This window comes from Brachyistius frenatus, unplaced genomic scaffold (genome assembly GCF_029030835.1).
Source record: "Brachyistius frenatus isolate BFR_SWC_R1_liver_20210118 unplaced genomic scaffold, ASM2903083v1 Contig_13, whole genome shotgun sequence".
NCBI lineage: Eukaryota > Metazoa > Chordata > Actinopteri > Embiotocidae > Brachyistius > Brachyistius frenatus.
This window is the reverse complement of record NW_027210612.1, coordinates 1265139-1286564: the sequence shown is the minus strand read 5'-3', so window position 1 is coordinate 1286564 and position 21426 is coordinate 1265139. Positions and strand designations below refer to the sequence as shown.

General features: G+C 39.0%; 2 protein-coding genes across 2 annotated transcripts; both read left to right on the top strand.

The window, feature by feature from the left end:
* The first annotated feature begins 1307 nt into the window (after positions 1 to 1307).
* rgra (retinal G protein coupled receptor a) lies at positions 1308 to 9445 on the top strand. The gene is made up of 7 exons (XM_069692757.1): positions 1308 to 1714; positions 2058 to 2214; positions 2675 to 2796; positions 3319 to 3472; positions 3604 to 3721; positions 5397 to 5510; positions 6613 to 9445. Exons 1-7 carry the CDS (start codon positions 1636 to 1638, stop codon positions 6754 to 6756), a joined length of 888 nt encoding a protein of 295 aa, XP_069548858.1. The 5' UTR covers positions 1308 to 1635; the 3' UTR covers positions 6757 to 9445.
* An 8843-nt stretch (positions 9446 to 18288) lies between these two features.
* slc18a3a (solute carrier family 18 member 3a) lies at positions 18289 to 20892 on the top strand. Its single transcript, XM_069692746.1, has one exon. It carries the CDS (start codon positions 18756 to 18758, stop codon positions 20313 to 20315), a length of 1560 nt encoding a protein of 519 aa, XP_069548847.1. The 5' UTR covers positions 18289 to 18755; the 3' UTR covers positions 20316 to 20892.
* The last annotated feature ends 534 nt before the right edge of the window (positions 20893 to 21426 follow it).

Here is a 21426-nt window from a genome sequence, read left to right as displayed (position 1 = left end):
GCAATGTCATTGTTCATGTGCAGAATGTCACATAAAAATAAATATGACAAAGTTAGTTTGAATAAATAAGGGTGTTTGCTATATCATTATCACTGTGCGCATATAACAAAGCATTTGAAAGGGAATTTGAGACTTTGCTTCAGTGCAGAAGAATTAAAATATCATTGGTATTGTAAATATGTGCATTGAAACATTAGTTTGATGGTTATTTTTCTTGCTGTGGTCCCATTATCTGATACACAGCTGCTTAAATGATACACACGTTTTTAGATAGATTTAAAGTGTCCATAAATTAAAAATGGATTGGCATTTCCATATGATTGAGCACCCGACACATTTTCACCTATATTTCACAAGATTTCTGATCTTTTAATCCTGAGAGTGAGAGAAACCTCAGCTGCACAATATCAGGCTGGTTTCCCTTCCAGCCGTATGGCATGAAAAGCTATAAATGCTGTTCCAGCTGAGACATGACAGATCCATTAAAGGCTGGAGATGGTGGCTGGATTTCATGTAATTTACACACTTGTTGGTTGACTAAAATTGACCTCCAACACAGCCTTTTATTGTACACCAGATTCTGCCGCTGTCACAAAGTAAACCCCATACCAAATTGATGGCACCTGTTGTGTCTGCGGGTCCAAAAATGTTATGTTGTCCTCCATCCTTTCAGAGGACAGCTAGTTTAATCTCATGAAGTCAGTGTGTCTGTCAAAAGTTTGATTCTCTGCACACAAGAAAAAGATGTGCACTGAACCACTGCTGTCATGTACGCTTTCACAGAGTCCTGCCATATGGGACAAAGGATTAATAAAGATACAAATCAACAATACATACGTGAATCCTCTGCAGTGATTTTACAATAATCATTTTGTGTCATTAATCAGTAAAAAGGCAGAGTTACAGTAATGAATTGAGGTACATTACATACATTAGCCTATATTTCTAATAAAGTGTGCATGAGCTGCAAAGCATCAGTGTACATGTAGGAGGCTAAAATCTGGAAATATGTTTCCTTATCTTTTGTCTGCAGATAAAAGCATATGTCTTTACACCTATTAATGTCTGTGATTTTAACACTGTATCCTCTGGATGTCAACCAAATCAAACAGCTGGGGCAAAAAGGTGGAGATCTATGACTAATAACATTGTTAGCAAAGGTGAATAGGAGAAATCAATCAATGTTTGTGGTTTTCTTATTAAACGTGTCTGCTGTTCTGACCTGCAGGTGGTGTATCTACAGACACCTGTTGTGTTTCCTTAAACCGACGCAGGGCTGCGATTTGCATCAAATGTGTCGTCTCATCGTTTACCATCAGCTGCGCCTGCATCCTCGCCGAGACACCAAAACACAATGGCTTGTTGTGTAACTAATTGAGGGCTTTATCGTTGCGGCGGGCAAATGCGCATTAAGGGTTACGGTTTGTGTGGTTATGTTCATTAAGACATTCCTGCGCGGATTGGGGCTACGGCCAGAGAGGGGCTTTGCATAATAAACTGCATGCTTTTCACGTGAAATGCCCCCTTTAAAAGCGGGCTCTCCTCAGTCACATTGAGGCACATCGTAAACGAACGGACCGAGAGGAGTTAGAAGTCTGTGACAGCTGCCCTTTGTTGTGTCAAATCGGCTTCAGAATGGTGTCGTCGTACCCTTTACCGGATGGCTTCTCCGAGTTTGATGTGTTTTCCCTGGGTTCGTGTCTGCTGGTGGAGGGTGAGTGTTCTCGTTTCGTGTTGGAATTCAGCCAAATACTACGAGGGCTGTGCTTGCTGTGTGTAGCTCTAACCTATGACAGGACCCGCCGCCACCCGGTCACTGATAGCCGCCTGTAATGATGTGGGAGGAATATTGGATCTGCGGCTTTAAACTCGCACATTAACCTTCACCTAGAGCCTATAAACAACGTAATGAACGCGCAGTTTGAAGACAAGTGTGTTTTCTTTGGTCTTCTTTGGCATGTGTTGTAATAAACACCGATGTGCGCACTGATTTCCATTCATCGCCATCAAACTGTCTGCTCTCAAGATTGTAATTGTTTATTTATGTTCCGCTAAAGGTCTGCTGGGCTTCTTTCTAAATGCGGTGACCGTCGTTGCTTTCCTCAAAGTGAGAGAGCTCAGAACTCCCAGCAATTTCCTAGTGTTCAGTTTAGCGATGGCTGATATGGGCATCTCCATGAACGCCACGATCGCCGCTTTCTCCAGCTTTCTGAGGTGAGTGATGTAACCAGCCCTTTTCGTACTGAATATCAAGGGCGAACCACGTGTGGCCAAATAATGAAGATGATGAAAATAATGCTGCTGACAGCACTGCGCACCTCCACTTGAGATGAACAATCCACACCGAGTAGCTGTAATCGATACAGGGAGAAACAATTAAGGCTCTACAGAGGAGGGAAAGCGGTCATGTGCAGAAGCAGAGGATTTTCAAACTGCAATCAGGAGATGAGAGATGCTGCTCTCTGTTCACCAGTTCAGGGATTACAGATACCATTATAGTTATTATTTATTTTATTTTTTTCAGCATACATCCAGGTCTGAGACAAGCTTGAAGAAAATAAGCTGCTTGGTCACATCCTGCTATAAAGAGCTCATCCTGAAGGGACATGTTTCACACATTCTTTGCTCTTGACTAAACAAGTTCATCCCTGCCAAACACACCCTCTGCCTCAAGGTACTGGCCTTATGGCTCTGACGGATGCCAGACTCACGGCTTCCAGGGCTTCATGACAGCTCTCGCCAGCATCCACTTCATAGCCGCCATCGCCTGGGACAGATATCACCAGTACTGCACCAGTAAGTTGACACCTGCTTGAGTACCTGCCCTGTAGGTTAACGCACAGTGACAAAAACAAATGTGTTTCATGTTGCCATGGTCAACAAGTGGTCTGTAGTCTTTTTCATTTGCCACAGACAGCTCTGATTATTATGACAAAATAATGGCAGAATATACTTATAACACTTGTTATAAGCAGATAAATGTTAAAACTGCCACCTGGGATGTTTGAATGGTAATAAAAAACTATTTTTGTTATTTCAACACTGAAGAATCAAATCAAATGTTGTTTTTTTCACAGCAGGATAGACGTGTGGGGAGGAAGTGACTCAACACTTCACCTGCAGTTTGCACATAATTTACAGTGTTATTAGACAGCTCTGATATAAACAACACACTGCTCTTACAGCTATGACTGAAGAGTGGTGTCTCAGCAGCAGTGAGACATTTTTTTTTTTAAATAAGAAAAACACGTCATCCAGCGTACCTTCATCCCATTGTAGGTGTTTTAAAATAGTCATGTTGCATCTTGTTTCTGTCAGGGACAAAGTTGCAGTGGAGCAGCGCCATCACCCTGGCTGTATTTGTTTGGCTCTTCAGTGCCTTCTGGTCAGCCATGCCCCTCATTGGCTGGGGAGAGTACGACTATGAGCCGCTCAGGACCTGCTGCACTCTGGACATCAGCAAGGGAGACAGGTGCTGCAGGCACACACATATGCTCTTCACTACATGATGCCAAGATAAAAATAGATTACTTTGTGAATTTTGTCCCTTTCCAGAAGCTTCACGCTCATGTTATAGCCATCTGTGTGTCTCTCTCTCCACAGAAACTACGTGTCCTACTTAATCCCAATGAGCATCTTTAACATGGCCATCCAGGTGTTTGTTGTCATGTCCTCTTACCAGTCCATTGCACAGAAATTCAAGAAGACTGGAAACCCCAGGGTAAGTACTATGGAAAAAAAAAAGACAAAGTATTAGAAGTGGAGCCTTCAGCAGGAATTCCGTATACTCTGCATGTAAAGTAACGCAGATTTCAGATTCTGTTTTCATATCAAAATACAGACAGATTGGCTCAGTTTTACTGCACTTGGTCGATATGGAGCTCCCAAACTGCCAAAAATAAATAAGCCATAAAGAAATAAGTAAATGACCCACCAGTACGGGGAGAAAGGCATGTGTAGTCAATCTGTGCATGCTGATGTTGGTAGGAATAAAGTAGGAAAAAAGTTGACCCCATGACAGACTTTGAATGACAACCCCCCATTTGCATAGTAAAGCAGAAATACATGAAGAGATAAACTAAAGAAATTTAAAAAAACAAAAAAACAAAAACAAATGGGGGATACAGAGAGAAAAATACATAAATACAAAATTATAACATAAGTCTAAAGAAAAAAAACAATTAGGGGCAGCTGTGTTGTTAGGTTGGCGTATTCGAGTTTTTAACATTCTTTTTTGCAAATTTTAATGGAATGTTCATTTGTTGAGTCATTTGGCAGTTTTGATTCTCCGTAGCTCGAAATCCAAATTTGGTTCTTTTGCATGATGCATCGAAATCTAGAAATGATTCTGAAATCCAAGACATTATATAAATAAGAGAGCACAATGTACTAAATGCATAAATACTCGCATAAAAGCTCGCCTTGAACGGAAGTAACTCAATGGAAGGAATCAAAGGGATTCTCCTCACCGTAGCATAAACATGACTTCCTCACATTGGCCTCTATTCAGAGCAACAAAACAGTGTGAATGAGGAGCACGCACGCTGTGTCATATAAAGGTCACTGCCGCAGGCGGAAGATCTGGTGCTTCTGTTGGGAATGCGGGCGGTAGCTGGTGTGCAGTCACAACAATTATGTATCTGTGAATAGACAGTTCATGCAGTTCTGCATGGGCCGAATCAGCCGGCCCCACTTTATGTTGCATAAACCCATTACTTACAGTCATCTGAGCTGGCCGGAGACACTTTCATTACAAACATGAAGTCGTCAGAAGCACTCCACCAGAACAGTGTAATTGTGTAACAATCAAATTGCTCTCAGACGCACACTGTCACAGTTTATATATACAAGAGAAAAGTGTATTAATTCCATAAAACTTGGAGGAATAAAAATGTGTCTCAAGGCCTAAAAGTGGAGAGATGATCTGCCTCCCATCGGTGGGACAGGCATTACAGTGCAGCCAAATGTTCTTCAATCCGACACAACTTTATAGAAAGTTCTTGTGGAAAAGTTTTACACCATGTAAATTAAAACCATTGTAAAAAAAACTTGAAGCTACATGTTAGAGGGTTAAAAGGCCGCTCCGAATGTGTAAACTCTGATTCAGAATTAACTCTGACCTTTGGATTACAACAATTTGCCCTTTGCCTCACTCACTGTTTCTCTTTTCTAGCTTAGCATTAAGGATCTTAACACAGATACTCTGTTTCTCCCAGACATTATTCCAAGCATGTGACTTGCCTCCAAGTAGAAAACCTCATGACACAAGGCTGTTTTGTCTTCCTCACTCTTTATGGTTCATGGCTAACAAATCATTCTTGTTTTGATCCTCTTTTTTCCCCCACTTTCTATTCCTTTCCTTTTCTACCTTTTATCTACCCTTTCCCCGTCTGCAGTTCAATGCCAGCACTCCTCTTAAGACCATGCTGTTCTGCTGGGGCCCCTATGGCGTCCTGGCTTTCTACGCTGCTGTGGAGAATGCCAACCTGGTCTCACCAAAACTTAGGATGGTAAGGCGAAGCAGTGCACACTCTCACATGAACACTCTCCAGTATAATTCCTCTATAACTCCACTATATTCTAATAATAATAATAATAATAACTTTATTTATATAGCACCTTTAAAAACAGACTTTACAAAGTGCTCTTCAGAGAAGCAAAGCATAGTCAAACATAACGTCAATACCGGTAAACATTTAAGAAAACAGGAGGCAAAAAAGACCATACCATAAAAGTAATGAATACAACAAAACCAAACAAATGGAATAGAAAACAAACAAATAAATAAATGAATAAAATAAACAAACAAAAACAGGGGAACAAAAGAACTGCATAAAAGGACGACATCACATAAAGGCAATTCTATAAAAAAAAAATTAAAAAAAAAAAGTGTTTTAAGAAGTGATTTAAAAGAAGTTAATGATTCTGCAAGCCTTATCTCCTCAGGTAGGTCGTTCCAAAGTCGAGGGGCCCTGATGGCAAAAGCACGGTCACCCTTTGATTTAAGTCTCGACTTTGGAACGGCCAGAAGGGCCCCACCGGAGGATCTAAGGCTGCGAGTTGGCTCATAAGGGGCTAATATTTCAATAATGTAGCTCGGGGCCAGACCCAGGCGGGCCTTAAAAGTGATCAACACAATCTTAAAATTAACTCTAAAACCAACCGGGAGCCAGTGGAGAGAGGCTAGAACTGGAGTAATGTGATGTCGACTGTTAAAACCAGTAAAAAAGCCGGACTGCTGCATTCTGGACGAGTTGGAGTTATATTAGTGTATGTACTCTAAAATACAGGTCATTTAAGCTGTTCTCTGTTGCACTTTGGATATGTATACATATACAGTTAAATATTTAACCTTGAATATTAAAGTCCCCTATGTGTGGAATTTGAAGAATCATAACGTTGGCGCCCCCTCTGGCAGTATCAAAAAGGAAATGCAGAGCTTCATGTGGAGTCAAACCTAAAATGAATTGGCTAAGACAACACACCGACTGCACCATTTTTCTCCAGGAATGTGTACATTTTCTACGTCTCATGCCATCAGAATAACTTGAATCTATATATAAAAACATTGTGTTTTAAATACTGCCTTCCTTGCTGTGTCTGTCTCTGCAGATTGCTCCGATCCTGGCTAAGACTTCTCCTACCTTCAATGTCTTCCTGTACGCTTTGGGAAATGAGAACTACAGGGGAGGCATTTGGCAGTTCCTCACCGGGGAAAAGCTTGATGTGCCTCAAATTGAGAACAAGTCCAAATAAACTAACCATGCAAAAATCACACAGACTTACTGCCCTGGTGGTTTCTCACAGGTACCTAGCTGTTTCTGTCTGTGAGTGTCTGTGCTTGTGTTGTGTCTTGAGCAGTAGCACCCATTGTCCCTTGTATGTATCTGTCCTGGATTTCATTCCCACTGTTCCTGAAGTTGTATTTCAAAAAAGATTGGCAATTTGCAGTAACAGTATGGTGAATTAACATATAACTTTAACGCTGCAGAAAAGTGATCTTAATTAAACAAAGCAGCTGCACTAATCCACTGTACCGTACAGTAAATACTGCAAAACATTGGACGTGGCTACTTCTGTAATGTGATTTGTCTGATTTTAAATTTTAATGTAATTTCTTTAATTAAGTATTGGGATGACTTATATTTTGAGTTCATCTTAAGAATTGTTTACTGTAAACCGAAGTCATCCAAGTATTGTATTAGTTTAAGGGTCCACTTAAAATACAAACAGTCCTGCAAAGCAATAATTCAAGCCAAATTATGATGCTTATAAATATTGGCATTAATCATTAGCTACATAAGACCATTAGCAGTTTATCGCAAACATGTACAGTAGCACAACTTTTCTGTCAGTTGAAACACGATATAAATAAGTAGTCCTTCAGAAAAAGAGGCAGTAATCTGGGCTCAGTCAGTCATTTATCAGTACGTCAATTTCCTTAGCAAACACTAATTTGAACATTTATGCTTCCTCAAAAGTGTCCTGTCTTTACTCTCTGGTTGAAGAGGAATGGCCCTAAAACATATCTAATTAACTCAGCTAAAACCAGTTACAGTCTGTGACCTCTTTGTACCCGAGGGACAACAAGGAAGCATTCTTCATTGATTTATTGCCTGCGTCAATAAAATGTGGTATTGCATGCAAGCCACTGATATCTCATCAAGCTATGCAAGGTCATGCATAAGCTCTGTATCCAGGGTAGAACTGCATTAATCCTCTAAACAAGAGGACCATTCTTCAATACACAGCCCCCACAATAAATTGGAGATTAGTCTGCAGCTGTAGATTAACTGGATGTGCTTCTCGCCTCCAGATTCACATTTGAAATAAAGACAAGAGTCTGTGTGACAATTAAATACTACCAAAATAAGACAACTCAGAATGTGTTGACACCATTTCATTTACCTATTTGCAGTGGTGGAATGTAAGTAATCGCATTTACTCGAGTACTGTACTTAAGTACAAATTCATGTATTTGGTACTTTACTTGAGTATTTCCATTTAATGCAACTTCATACTTTTACTCCACTACATGTACTCCACATTTTGTCTGACAGCTTTAGTTACCTTTAAAATTACAATTCGAGCATTTCTGTCCAGACCTTTTTCTGACCTTGTTGACTTTTCAGAGATATGTGGTTCTCACAGGATAGCAACGCTGCAAACATATGATGATCTTTATGAATATAATGCATTACTGTCGATTAAACTAACCAACAAGATATGAGGTAATTGAAATTAGGACAACTTAAAACAACTACAGCAGTAAAATGCACATGCAGCAGTAATATTAATCCGAAAACATCAACATGAGTACTGTTACTTTAATGCTGTAAGTAAGTTTTGCCAACAATAATTATGATAAATACATTTGCTTAAGTGAAGTTATGAATGCAGGACTTTTACTTGTAGTGGCTTATTAATACTTTTACTTAAATAAAGCATCTCAATACTTCTTTAACTACTGCGTATTTAACAAATATTATGTTTCTCCACATGTGAGTTTCTTGCCTGACAAACCTTATCTTAGAAGCAGGGGATTACTTTGACATTTCATTAAAATGTATTGTCTAACCAAAATGTTAAACAATACACAATAATATGTTGGTTATTATATAATCACTATTCTTACAGTAGGTTTCAAAAACCAAGAAGTGCACTCTTTTAGCGTTGTTTTAATTAGAGCGCAGTGAGTTTGTTAATTAATCAATTCATTACAAGAGCTGTTGATCTACAAAGAAAGGTGATGACTTTTTAAACACAGGAGATATTGTAACCGATCCCGTTTCTATTTTATGTTGCATACATGTGATTCGTGACATAATGTAAATCTTCAACAGCACAGAGGCCCATCCACACCCTGACTCTCCCATGTAAATGGATAAATAGTTTAAGTGTGTTTAAGTCCTCTAATATCCTTAAATAGTGGTAAACATCTGGACTTTGGATGTTAGGAGCCTGGATGACCATCGATCCCATTCTTTATGATGCAACAACTCGCTATCACGCTAAAGCATAATGCACTTGTTCGTCCACTAGACAATTCTGGGGTTTGGATTTGGCTAGTGTGAAAAGTACACGGGGTTTCGGCTCGGTTGTTTAGGTTCTGGAAAGTTTTGTGTTTTGTGTTTAAATAAGTGATGGTACTCTTAAGTTACTTCCGTAAAATGCGTTACGTTGTGTATTTAACTTACTTATGTTACTTCAAATAAATTTGAGTATATTACATGCTTTGGTGTGATACTGGGCTGAAGTATATATACAATAGAGATACGCACTAGAGTTTGTATAATTATTTGTCACCTGTAAATCCTGTAAACTCTGGTAAGAATTAGATTTTGTGTCAGTTTATTTGATGTTTATAATTTACAGAATGCAATTCAAGTTCGAACTAAAATAATAAAAACTTGATCCAACAATGCTTAATAAAGGATTACAACTATTTAAACGCTTTGTCTTTTTGTTGTTTCAAATATATTCTAAAAGCAACATAATGTTTATCTAATACATGTCAATCTTTTCTGACTAATGCTTCAGAATATACTGAAATGACAGCTATGTTTACAGAGGTGGAAAATGACTTATTAAATTTACTTGACTGCTCTGCATTACTACAATTTTGAGGTAATTTACGGATTATTTTCATTTTTATCCAACTTCATACTTTTTATTCACTTACATTTCAAGGGAAAATTCTGTATTATTTACTTTAATAAATTCAATGAAAGTTTTACTACTTTGAGGATTCGGATCATTAATTGAAAATGTAATCAACAATTATATTAAACCGTATTATTTTAGATTAAGATGCCCAGAGTGTGTAAGTAAGAAGCTAAAATGATCTTACCACCACCTTTACCACAGGTAATGATAACAATGTGTACATTAATATATGAACTATGACAATACACTGTATCTAAAATGTGCTGTTGTCACAATGAGCACTTTGGGTACTTTATGAGTATATGTTGATGCTAATAATTCAAATACATGACACTTACTTGTTTCTACATTGTGGCGTTATTAAAGATCATTCATCACTGCATGTGTGTCAGTGCAATTACAGTGAAGTATGCGTTCGTCCAGCACGATGAAGATAACACCCAGAGGTTGCAACATACAGTGGAAGCTCCCAGTTGGGGTTTCTAAGCAGATTAATTGACCAGCCTGTCAGTGGAGCGGGTTGTTGCATAATTATGTACTGGTAACATGTGCTGTGGGCAAACCCAGCTCTTGTGTCATCAGCAGCTATCTTATTTATTTCAGCTAATTCAGTCCTCCGCAGGAAAACACTGCGGATTAGACTCTTCAAACGACGAAAAGTATTTGAAGTAAGGATTAATTTTGTCCTGGGCAGATTATTTTACTTATAATCAATATAGAAGTTCAAACCAGAACCTTGATGACATGTATATCAAAGTCCCCAGACCGTGATGGACATATGGCGCTGTCATCTGGTGGGAAGAGTTACTTTGACCCCACTTCCTAAACCGCTGCAGGTCATCATCAACTGGCAACACGAGCGGGATTTTTAGACTTTTCAAAGAACATTATGCAAGAAATAATTAGAAAAATAAATTCAGCATAAAAGTAGAATAGGAGTGTGTCTATTCAGCTCAATTCATTTAGACTTTTTCACTACAATTTCTCCAGAAAATCAGAGTATGAGTGCATAGCAGTTTGAGATGAAATAAGATTTGTAGTAAGAAAGTTAGTTTTCTTAAGCAATAAAATATAAAACAATAAACAATAAAAAGAAGACGATTCTGCACTGAGAATACTGTTTTATTACAAATGAATTGATCACTTATGTGGAAGTATATAAGATATATGAAGACTTCAAAATCCACATACTCTAGATATGTTTGAAATTTCAAAGAATTCTCTTTTTAAAGAGTTTATTAGTAGCTAATATTAATGTGTCGCCACAGATGATGTCCTCAGATTAATTATTTAAAATACACTGGACAGACCTTTAAATCAAATAACTGCTGGATTATACTTTGAATCCAAATGTCTGGCAGTGGAGCACGGTTAGCGTTTTTTTCATTTAATCTTTTTTCATCGACTTTCCCTCTCTTACAATCAAACATATTCAGGTACTTAGAGCTCACCCCGGATTGTGTCTGGTCAACCAATGAAGTTTTCATATGAGATTTTTGAGAGGCTTACTGCAGCAGTACGGCCACAAGTTCAGGAGAAAGGGAGAATCAAAGAGTGTGAAGACTGTTAAGTGAGAAAAGATATATGAAGCGGTATCTCCCTGAGCAACGAGGAAGAGGAAAAGTAAAAACAATATGGTGAGTGATGAGTAACTGTGACAGCCCCCTACAATCCCATGTCCCTCAGCTAATCAACAAAAAGACACACCTCATGTGAATTATATAGATTGTATAAATTGCATTGTATGGATGTTCCGTGGAGCATCAACCTTGTAGTAAGTATTTAACGCGCAGTTCACTTGTATTAACGTGATGTCATGCTGTATGACCTACAACATACAGCATAACATGATGAGCTGCTAGAGTTAGGAGTAGCTGTATAATTACAGATTAGGATACTTGTCATGACCAGAGGATGGAACAGATCTAAGTGAAAAAATATAATGTGATAAAATAATAATGGATGCACATATTTGATCCACAAGAACATTATTAAAAATTTAAAGACAACCTGTCATAAAACAATAACTGATTTGCAATAATTGATTTTTTTTCTGTTTTGTTTTACTTTGGGTTTTTTTTAAGAAATAACTAATAATCTACTAATATTGTAACAAAATAAACCCAGTAAATATGTGCTTGTGATGATACCATTTATGACAGATTAGAAGCATGGGTTGAGATTTAAAATGTGAAAGAGTTGACAAATGGTGTTTTCTACATAGTTTATCATGCACACGGTCCTGCTCATAACTAAATTGTATTTGTTTTTGTTTGAATTCTGCATGTGAGACAAACCCAAAAGATTCATTGAAATAAACTAAAAAAATGTAGTCCAAAGCCATGCAGCTATAGTAACATCAGCATGCAAATATGCTCACAACAAAATGCTACTAACATATGAGTAGCATGATGTTTAGCAATTGAAATGTTTATTATCTTAGTTTAGCATGTAAACATGCATTTGCAAATGAGCACCAACACACTAAGTACAGCAGAGGCTGATGTAATATTTCAACTTTTTGGTCATGGCTAAAAATGACTCTCAAATAACTAATAAAACTCTCTATTGTTAAACTTTAACTTTCTGTTACAAAGAGATGTTGAATAACTACAAAGAAATATGAAAAGAAAAATGTTGCAGCCATCCCAGTTTTCCCAACTGTTCTTATTTCAAGTCCTTTTCTGGACAGAATCACCTTGCTTGTCAGTGAGCGGGGAATGAGACCAGTCTGGCCAAACTGGGAGGCATAATTTTGTTAGGTCGGTGCCAAATCCTCCTCTTTGCTCAAATCAAATGATGCCAACACCTCGCGTTGCTTCAGTCAGGCACATAAAGGAGGTAAAATGTCAGTCTTCTGCCTCAGGTCCATCACACTCTCCTTTAATGATCTTGACTGTCAGGCCGATTATATAACCCTGACACCATAAGACTGCACACACACACACACACACACACACACACACACACACACACACACACACACACACACACACACACACACACACACACACACACACACACACACACACACACACACACACACACACACAGCAACACACACACACACACACACACACACACAGCAACACACACACTCTTGTTGAGCAGCCACATGACAATCAATGGTAATTCTGACCACAGCTGCTCTTCCAATCAATTAATTGAATTTGAGAAATCTCACCGTTGGTACACAGTGATTTACATCAAATAAATGGACATCTATTCAAAATTCAACCATAAGACAGCAACAGCGCACACTTAACACATTGAATATTATAAAACACATATTTTGTTTTGAAGAAACAGTATTTTTACAGGATAAGTGTCTCAGTGTAATCTGGATTAAAGCGGAGCTGTGCGTCAATGCTCTTTAGAAATCGCTGTTTTAAATCATTAAACCTCACACTTTGATCAGTACAGGGTGGGCAATACTCTGACCACTTGACACTATTCATACCCTGGCTGACAATACTACACACAAAAACAAACTGTTTTCACCTTTACAATCATGATGTTAAGGTCATTTCATGACATCAAAAATGCCCTGATGGTGGTGCTTTGGAGTCACTAATAGTCACTACATTTTGTTGAATACATTTTTCACATTTTACAAAAATTTTTTACCCTAAAATACACAAGAATTTGAAGACATGAATGAGGAGATGCATCTTTTTTTTTTACATATTTGCTGATTGACTGAAACTAAATGTGATATATCTGTGTTTATGCAGAGATGGTATGTGCACAATTCTCTTCTTTTGTCAATTATGAAGTGCCCCAGTCAGCATTAGCGGCAGATATGCTTTGATTAAATGAAAGGATTTCTCTACCGGTGGATGATGTTACTTTTAATCCACTAAGCGGCTTAGAGTATGCTATCAAACAACTTTTCTTATTTTTCAGACAGCACCAACAAAACTATGTATTTTCTTTTCATTTCCGTCTGCCTTGAGTTGTTAAGTTTCCACACTCACAGTTATGTAAACACATGTCACATGTTAGAGTCAATGGTCCCTCCACACACATAGATCACCAGAGATAGAAAACAACTATTTTCCAACCTCAATACACGCCTCCCTCTACTGTAGACCATGTGAACTTTGACCGTCTGACCGTCAATGAACTTGGCTTTATTTGATGTCTGTCTCTCTGATACAGCAGGCTGCTATTTTAAAATAACCCTGTACTTTAATCCACTAAATCTATCTGATGGCTGCACTGGTTTCTTTGCAATGTTTGATTATGCATGTACACGACAGAAGAGTCTACATCCATGCAAGTGGCACAGCAGTGCTTCGAACTAAGAGCTAACATGTTTAGCAGGTACATTGTTTACAACGTTCACCATTTTAGTTTGCACATTTGCATTAAGTGAAGTACAACTCAGGTTAATGGAAAGGATGTTAGTTTTGTTAGTATTTAGTCCTTTCTTCCCTTTTTCTCTTTCTGTCTTTCTTTCCCTTCTTCCTTTCTGTTATGTCTCTTTTGTTCCTGTATCTCTTCAACCTATTTCAGGCTACTGGCAACCTAAAATCTCCTCTTCTTCAAACCTTTACTTTCCATCTTTCTTCATGCCTTCCTTGTGTATTTCCTTCTCTTTATTTCTCTCTTCAGCTGAAAGTATAAAAGTTCTAAAGCTGGAGATAGAAGGTTTTTCTCAAAGGTTCACAGTAACTACTTCGCACTGTATAATTTGTTTACTTTTACAGGTGTGAAATTTGGGTGCATGTCTCTTGTCTATAGTTAAGTGCTTTTCCACGATGGTATTGCTGCATTTTTATAAAGAGAGGGATTTTAGTTTGCCTATCACCACTGCAGACTACAGCTCGAATGCCAACCACGAAAACCTTTTCTGACAGAAAAAAATGCATGAATTCACCATGTTTTTCACATGATTAAATGTGTAACACATGTTTACCACATGTTGCAACATGATGAAAGCATAGGTGAAAAGGTGAGGAAAGGTTTTCACATGGGAATCAACATATGCTTCAAACATTACACCATGAAAATGTTCCAAAACTGCATATTTCCTATACGCAAAATGTGTTTCACCTGTGCACAATCACATGTGTCATGTGGTAACATGTGATCACATGAGTTTTTGTACCAGTGAAATTCATGTAGTTTTTCTGTAAGGGTTGATAGTCTGATAATTGAGTGAATTTGGTATTTTGTCAGTCTCTAAAGTTGCTATTTTGTGAATATTTGGTCCATCTATTCTTTCCAACTCTACACTTACAGATTTCTATCTAATATTGAATTTATTCAGGTCCTCAAGGGTTCCTTCTGATGTTCATGCTGTGTGCATTTGGCTGCAGCGGCTTGGGATTTTGCATGGCTGCTAGAAATTAATACTTTGGCAACCACTCAAGATTACATGGTGATCTTGAATCTCCTGAGCGAGTTTCAAATCAGATCAGAGCAGAATCACTGGGTAAACAGCAAAAAAAAAAAAAAAAAAAAAAAGTTGATCCCCTGACAGAGCCAATCCAGTTATGAGGACAGTGTTCGTTCCACCCTCGACAAGTCAAAAGGACACTGAAATAAAAACAGATTTATTTCTCTGCAAAAGGCGGTGAGTGGAAAAACAACAAATTTAACTGAGTTTGAAATGTGTCTTTAATGACTGTTTATCTGTAACTTCTCCTGTGTCACATTATATATATATGTGTGTGTGTGTGTGTGTGTGTGTGTGTGTGTGTGTGTGTGTGTGTGTGTGTGTGTGTGTGTGTGTGTGTGTGTGTGTGTGTGTGTGTGTGTGTGTGTGTGTGTGTGTGTGTGTGTATATGTGTGTGTGTGCGTGTGGCGTTCATATGTGTGCACGTGTGTGTGTGTGAGTGTTAATGGAGAGAGATCAAGCACAGCCCTCTCTTGGGTAATGCACAAGCCAACACAGAGTTCCGGCCTGCATGACTCTGCTTAAGCTTTCCACATACAGTATGTTCACAGAGGGAAATAAATGTGATTATCAAAGCTGTTCTCTCACTAATGTGACGTAACATTTTGTCTAAAAATAAAACTGATTTTTTTTTTATCCCCCTTTTTGGTTAGATTCCTAACATTTATTAGCTGGGTTTAACCCGTCTACGTCAAATAAAGCTCTGGGGGGAAAAACAACAGACTGCATTTCTATGATTTGTTTCAAAGACTCTGGAAATGAGAAACGTGTTTGGTGTTTACACGCTAAATTCATTGCATTCAAAACAGGACTGCTGAACCACTTAATGTACGTCTGACTGTCTCACATTTATAATACACATTACTGCACTTGTGTCTTGCTGGTTTGAAAAACAACTAACTGTCCACACTTTGACTTTGCCATGTTAAACTAGCTCTATAGGACAAAATGAAAAAAGCTGTCAGCATGTGAGCACAAAACAGCCATGAAATCTGCATGCAATGGCAGGTATTGAATGCAAAACATGTGACATCTCCCTCCTTACATTTTATTGACCATGAAGTTTATTCAAATGAGATGATATCCCAAAACAGACTTGTGCTATTTTATGCAGACAGGAAATCATACCATATGTGTGCCATCATCTCCACATCCAACTGCAGCTTTGGAAAGCTTCTACAAGTTACACTTGCAGAGACACCAGAACAGTTGTCCTAGTATTTTAAACTTTTTCTTTCCACAACACCTTATGGAGCTATTTCACCACCATCTACAACTGATTTAAAAATTTTTGCCAGGCTTAAACAACATGTGTTGCAGGAAAAAAATATATTTTTTTATACCTCTCTACTCTGCCTGTAACTGGATCATCAGGTAAACAACTTGGGCTGATAAATGAAGCATTTCTAGAAGATACAGAATACTGACAGTGAAATAAGGACATTGATTTACTGTAACAAGTAGAAAAAGTAGAAAATAAATTGAAAATCATAGAAGTAGTCATGTTAGGGTTATTAGGTGAAAATGTAAAGGGCTATGAGGACATCTACTGGCTGAACAAGGACTTATGGCACCAACCTGGAAATCTTTTGGATGACTGTCTGACTGAAAACTGAAATGTCAACAAAACTGGAGAACTTAATAAATAAGAGAAAACATAATTTAATTCGCTGGTAGACCAACTCTGTCAATTCTGATTGCATTCATAGATATCAATCACCATTAGATCATGTTAGTCGGTAATGGATCAGCAGATTTTATTCTATATTCAGACATAGAATAAAATATTTACAAATGGGTAGAGTTCCCAACTCAGGTTTGAGTGGTTCCTTCGCTGATTCATTGTTCCTCCACTAGATGTCAATACTGCTCCGTCTCTTGTTTCAGATGTAATCATATGCAAAAGAGGAGAAGCACTTTAGTGTAATAATCCAAGTTGTATTTATGCTGAAAAAAAAAAAAAACAGGAGAAGCTAAGACAAAATAACAGAGACAAAGATAGAAAACGTTTCCTCCGGAGGGAGATAACTGAAACACTTTCTAATCCAACTCCCCTGTTTTAAAAATTTAATTTCAAAAACCCATAAAACACTCTAATACAATCATTTAGTCAAGCAAATTACGTAAAGTTGTTAATGTGCATGTGAAATTAATTTATCAATCTCTCACCATCAGTAATTTAAATGAGTAGGTCTACAGTAAATGTTAGTGACAGCTGCTGAAGCTTGTCTACGCCGGTAGATGGCGGTGTCCAGCTATATTTAAACCCCGGGCTCTCGTCTCATTCAGGTTTAAAAGAATGATCGTGATCTCCTCAAGTCTAATAGTCGATGTGATTCTCGATAGCAAAACGATATGATTTCAGAGTGAAAGTCTAAAATATGAAGGTCTAAACGCGAGATTTAAAAAAAAAAAAGTCCAATAGAAGAATGACTTTTGTTCAAAAGTAAAAAAAATTCCACAGAAAACAGGAAGTTGGTGCTACAGGTCAATGAAATAGATGATAAGAATTAAATCCTATGTGAGTGAAGGTTTTTCTCAGATCTTGCGCTGTATATGTGGCACTGAAAACACACACCGAGGTAAATGCGCAGCCTCAGCCCTGCTGGATCTTTGCTTAGTTACACTTCACACCTCGGTTCCCTGCTGGCTGAAAAACACACGTTTCTTTTGGAAACTGAGTCCAAAGACCGGATCTGTTGAAGGAGGAAAACAGGAGGTAAAATATTAAATCTCAGTCTCTTTAGTGACGTATTCTATGGAACTGTCCACTGACGTGTGGTGCTGATACTAAACAGACAAAAATAACGTAGAAATCTGCATCTAGTTCTTTGTTGCTGCTGGTCTCAAGTATAACATCTTTATGTTTCCTGGTGTTATTCAGTCCACGTTCTGCCAAAAAGGCTAAATGTGTTTTGCAACAGTTGTAAAGGTAGAAATTCCTACTTTTAGACATAAATAAACTGCTAAAAGCCGAATTATCATTTACAATTGTGAAGGTTAATTAAATAACGGAACCAAGCATCTTTGGCTTTGCTTTGAAGCAACTGACTGGACAGCAGTGTGCACTCGGGATTTCGTGTTTAATTAGCATAAAAGATCTGCTGGAGAGCAGCAGGACTGTGCGTCACAACCATTGGCGAAGATGGGAGGGGGAAGGGGGATACCTATGGGAGTCAACAAACTGCAGTGTGTATTCCTTGCACGGCCGACAAAAACCAGCCCGGTTGATGTGAAATGATGACTTAGTTCACAGCGTTACAGGTGACTGGAGACAGCTGGGAGCGTCTGGGAGCCGGAGAGGCGCAGCAGACAGACCTAAAACAGCGGGCGCGCTGATGGAGCCGGCACTGTGAGCTGTAGGTGAATCCCCAACCTGTAAGTGCTGTCCGGGTCCAGCACGTCACCTGAATGACGGGATATAAGACAATGAAGCAACAAGGGACGACGGGGATAAAACGAGTCACGAGAGTGGGGAAGCGCGTGCTATGACGGACAGCGCAATGGACGGAGAAGAGGTAAAGCAGAGGACAGTTATCTAGTTAATTAGGGCTCCCGGTGCTGGATAAGAAAACGAAGGAAAGGACAGAGCAGATGTGCCAAGTGTACGTAATTCTATAAACAAACTGTGGAAACTGATTTTCTTTTTCGAAAGACAAGACTTGTGCCAGAACAGGAGAAAATCATGGAGCCAGAGGGGACCACAGAGGGACAAGCCACTAATATGGCTCAATCTGCCGCCTCCAAATTGTCCCAGATGAGCGAAAGAACTAAACAACTGGGCAACGTAATCCAAGACCCAGAACGGCAGAAACGGATTATTCTAGTAATAGTCTGCATAGCACTTTTGTTAGACAACATGCTGTACATGGTAATTGTGCCAATTATACCCGATTACCTCGAAGAGCTACAGAGAGAAGCGGATAATGCCCAACCTGCTGAACCGCACACCAACTTCACTAACAGCACCATCCACAAAGTAACCAAGGGGAACTTCGACCTACAGATAGGCGTTCTTTTTGCCTCTAAGGCCATCCTGCAGCTCCTGGTGAACCCGCTGAGTGGCACGTTTATAGACAGGGTCGGCTATGATATCCCACTCTTCATCGGACTCAATGTCATGTTTCTCTCCACTCTCATTTTTGCCTTCGCTGAAAACTACGCCACTCTGTTCCTGGCGCGCAGCATGCAGGGCCTCGGCTCTGCTTTCGCGGACACTTCAGGGATCGCCCTGATTGCCGACAGGTACACAGAGGAGTCAGAGAGAACCAAAGCGCTGGGTATTGCCTTGGCTTTCATTTCTTTTGGAAGTCTTGTGGCGCCCCCCTTTGGAGGGGTCCTCTATGAGTTCGCAGGGAAGCGGGTACCCTTCCTGATTCTGGCCTGCATCTGTCTTACTGATGGTGTATTATGTCTGATTGTGCTGAAGCCCTTCTCCAACCGAGAGAGAGAAAACATGCCAGTGGGCACTCCCATGTATAAACTTATGATTGATCCATATATAGCTGTAGTGGCCGGTGCTCTGACCGTCTGTAACATCCCTCTTGCTTTCCTTGAACCCACTATCGCCAATTGGATGGAGGAAAACATGCATTCCAGCCAGTGGCAGATCGGGATGACGTGGTTCCCTGCATTTTTCCCTCATGTCCTAGGTGTATATCTCACTGTCAAATTAGCAGACAAATACCCTCATCTCCAGTGGTTTTACGGGGCTATAGGTATGGTGTTTATAGGGGCGAGCTCCTGCACTGTGCCAGCCTGTAAAACCTTTGGACAGCTCATGATGCCGCTGTGTGGCATTTGTTTTGGCATCGCCTTCGTGGACACGGCGCTCCTGCCAACTCTGGCCTTCCTAGTGGACGTCCGACATGTGTCAGTGTATGGCAGTGTGTACGCCATCGCAGACATCTCCTATTGCGTGGCCTATGCCCTGGGGCCCGTGGTGGCTGGACAGATAGTGCACGACCTGGGCTTCGTTCAGCTCAATTTAGGCATGGGGCTCGTCAATGTACTTTACGCACCGGCGCTCCTCCTGCTGAAGAACGTCACAAAAATGAAGCCTTCTTTCTCCGAGCGAAATATGCTCCTGGAAGATGGCCCAACGGGGCTGTATGATACAATCAAGATGGAGCAGAGAGAGAAAAAGAGAAAGGGTTTGTGTACGACAATCGACGAGAATGGCATTGAGACCTTTGCTCACCGGTCGTATTCAGAGGAGGAGTCCTCAGGAGGAGAGTATGCGTAAAAGACCTTTAACTGAGTGTAAAACTATCTGAGTGCCCAGTAGAGTTGTGTGTGTCCTGTGCGAATCAATCAATTACATACCACGATTAGGATCGTGTAACAACATACATTATTTACTGCTTCTGGGGACAAATCTTCTCGGTTTTGTCAAATCAAGTAGCTTCAAGCTTTTGCAGTAGAAAGGCGCTCGCTGGCGTTTAATCATTTTAAAAAAGTGAGAGTATTGTGACAGACTTGCAGAGATAAATGTCTATTCATTAATAGTATTTCTCACCGTATCAGAAACGGACTCATATCGTATTCAGGGATTGTGTGTAAATGTATTTTAACAAAAGAACAAATGTGATGTATGCGTCTTTCAATGTGATCTGAATTTATTTTGCTGCTAAACTCAATATGCAATATTGTATGTCATTACAGACAGTTTTAGAGAGGTGGAAATTAACTGAAACCTGCGTGTTGTTGTTTATTTAGTCTATTTTGAATGATGTACTTCTGGAATGCATAGCCTCATTGTATGATCTGCGACTGTACATACATGTATATTCATGTACATAATTAAATCAATATTATGTGAATGACACTGTTCATTGAGATCATTTATTTAGGAAATAAATCAAATTACTTACTGTGGTTTATGACCATTTTATTTTCCTACAGGTGAAAAAAAAACTATGCTTACAAAATGATCAGGATTTCCAAATGGCACGTGAAATGAGGGTTATAGGCCTATTTATAATGCAAAGGTTTATAAGATACCAACATAGTTTGCGCCTGGACAGACATTAATTCAACAATATAATATTATACTTATAAAGGTATACATGTGTGTAGTTTTGTGATCCGTATTCGTAACAGTCAAATAAGGTGATTGTCCTGATAATGAAAGGGAGATCTCCATATTAAAAAAATAGATTTGCAGAAAAATACAGTGATAATTTGATATCGGTTCATATGTTCAGGTGGATATTTTATGTAAAATAGGTAGGTAGGTATATACTTTATTAATCCCCGAGGGGAAATTTTTTTAAATAAAGAGTCTGTCAAAGCATCTCCACGTGCTCAAAATGTAAACATTTGCAAATAATGATATTGAATACACAACCCCAATT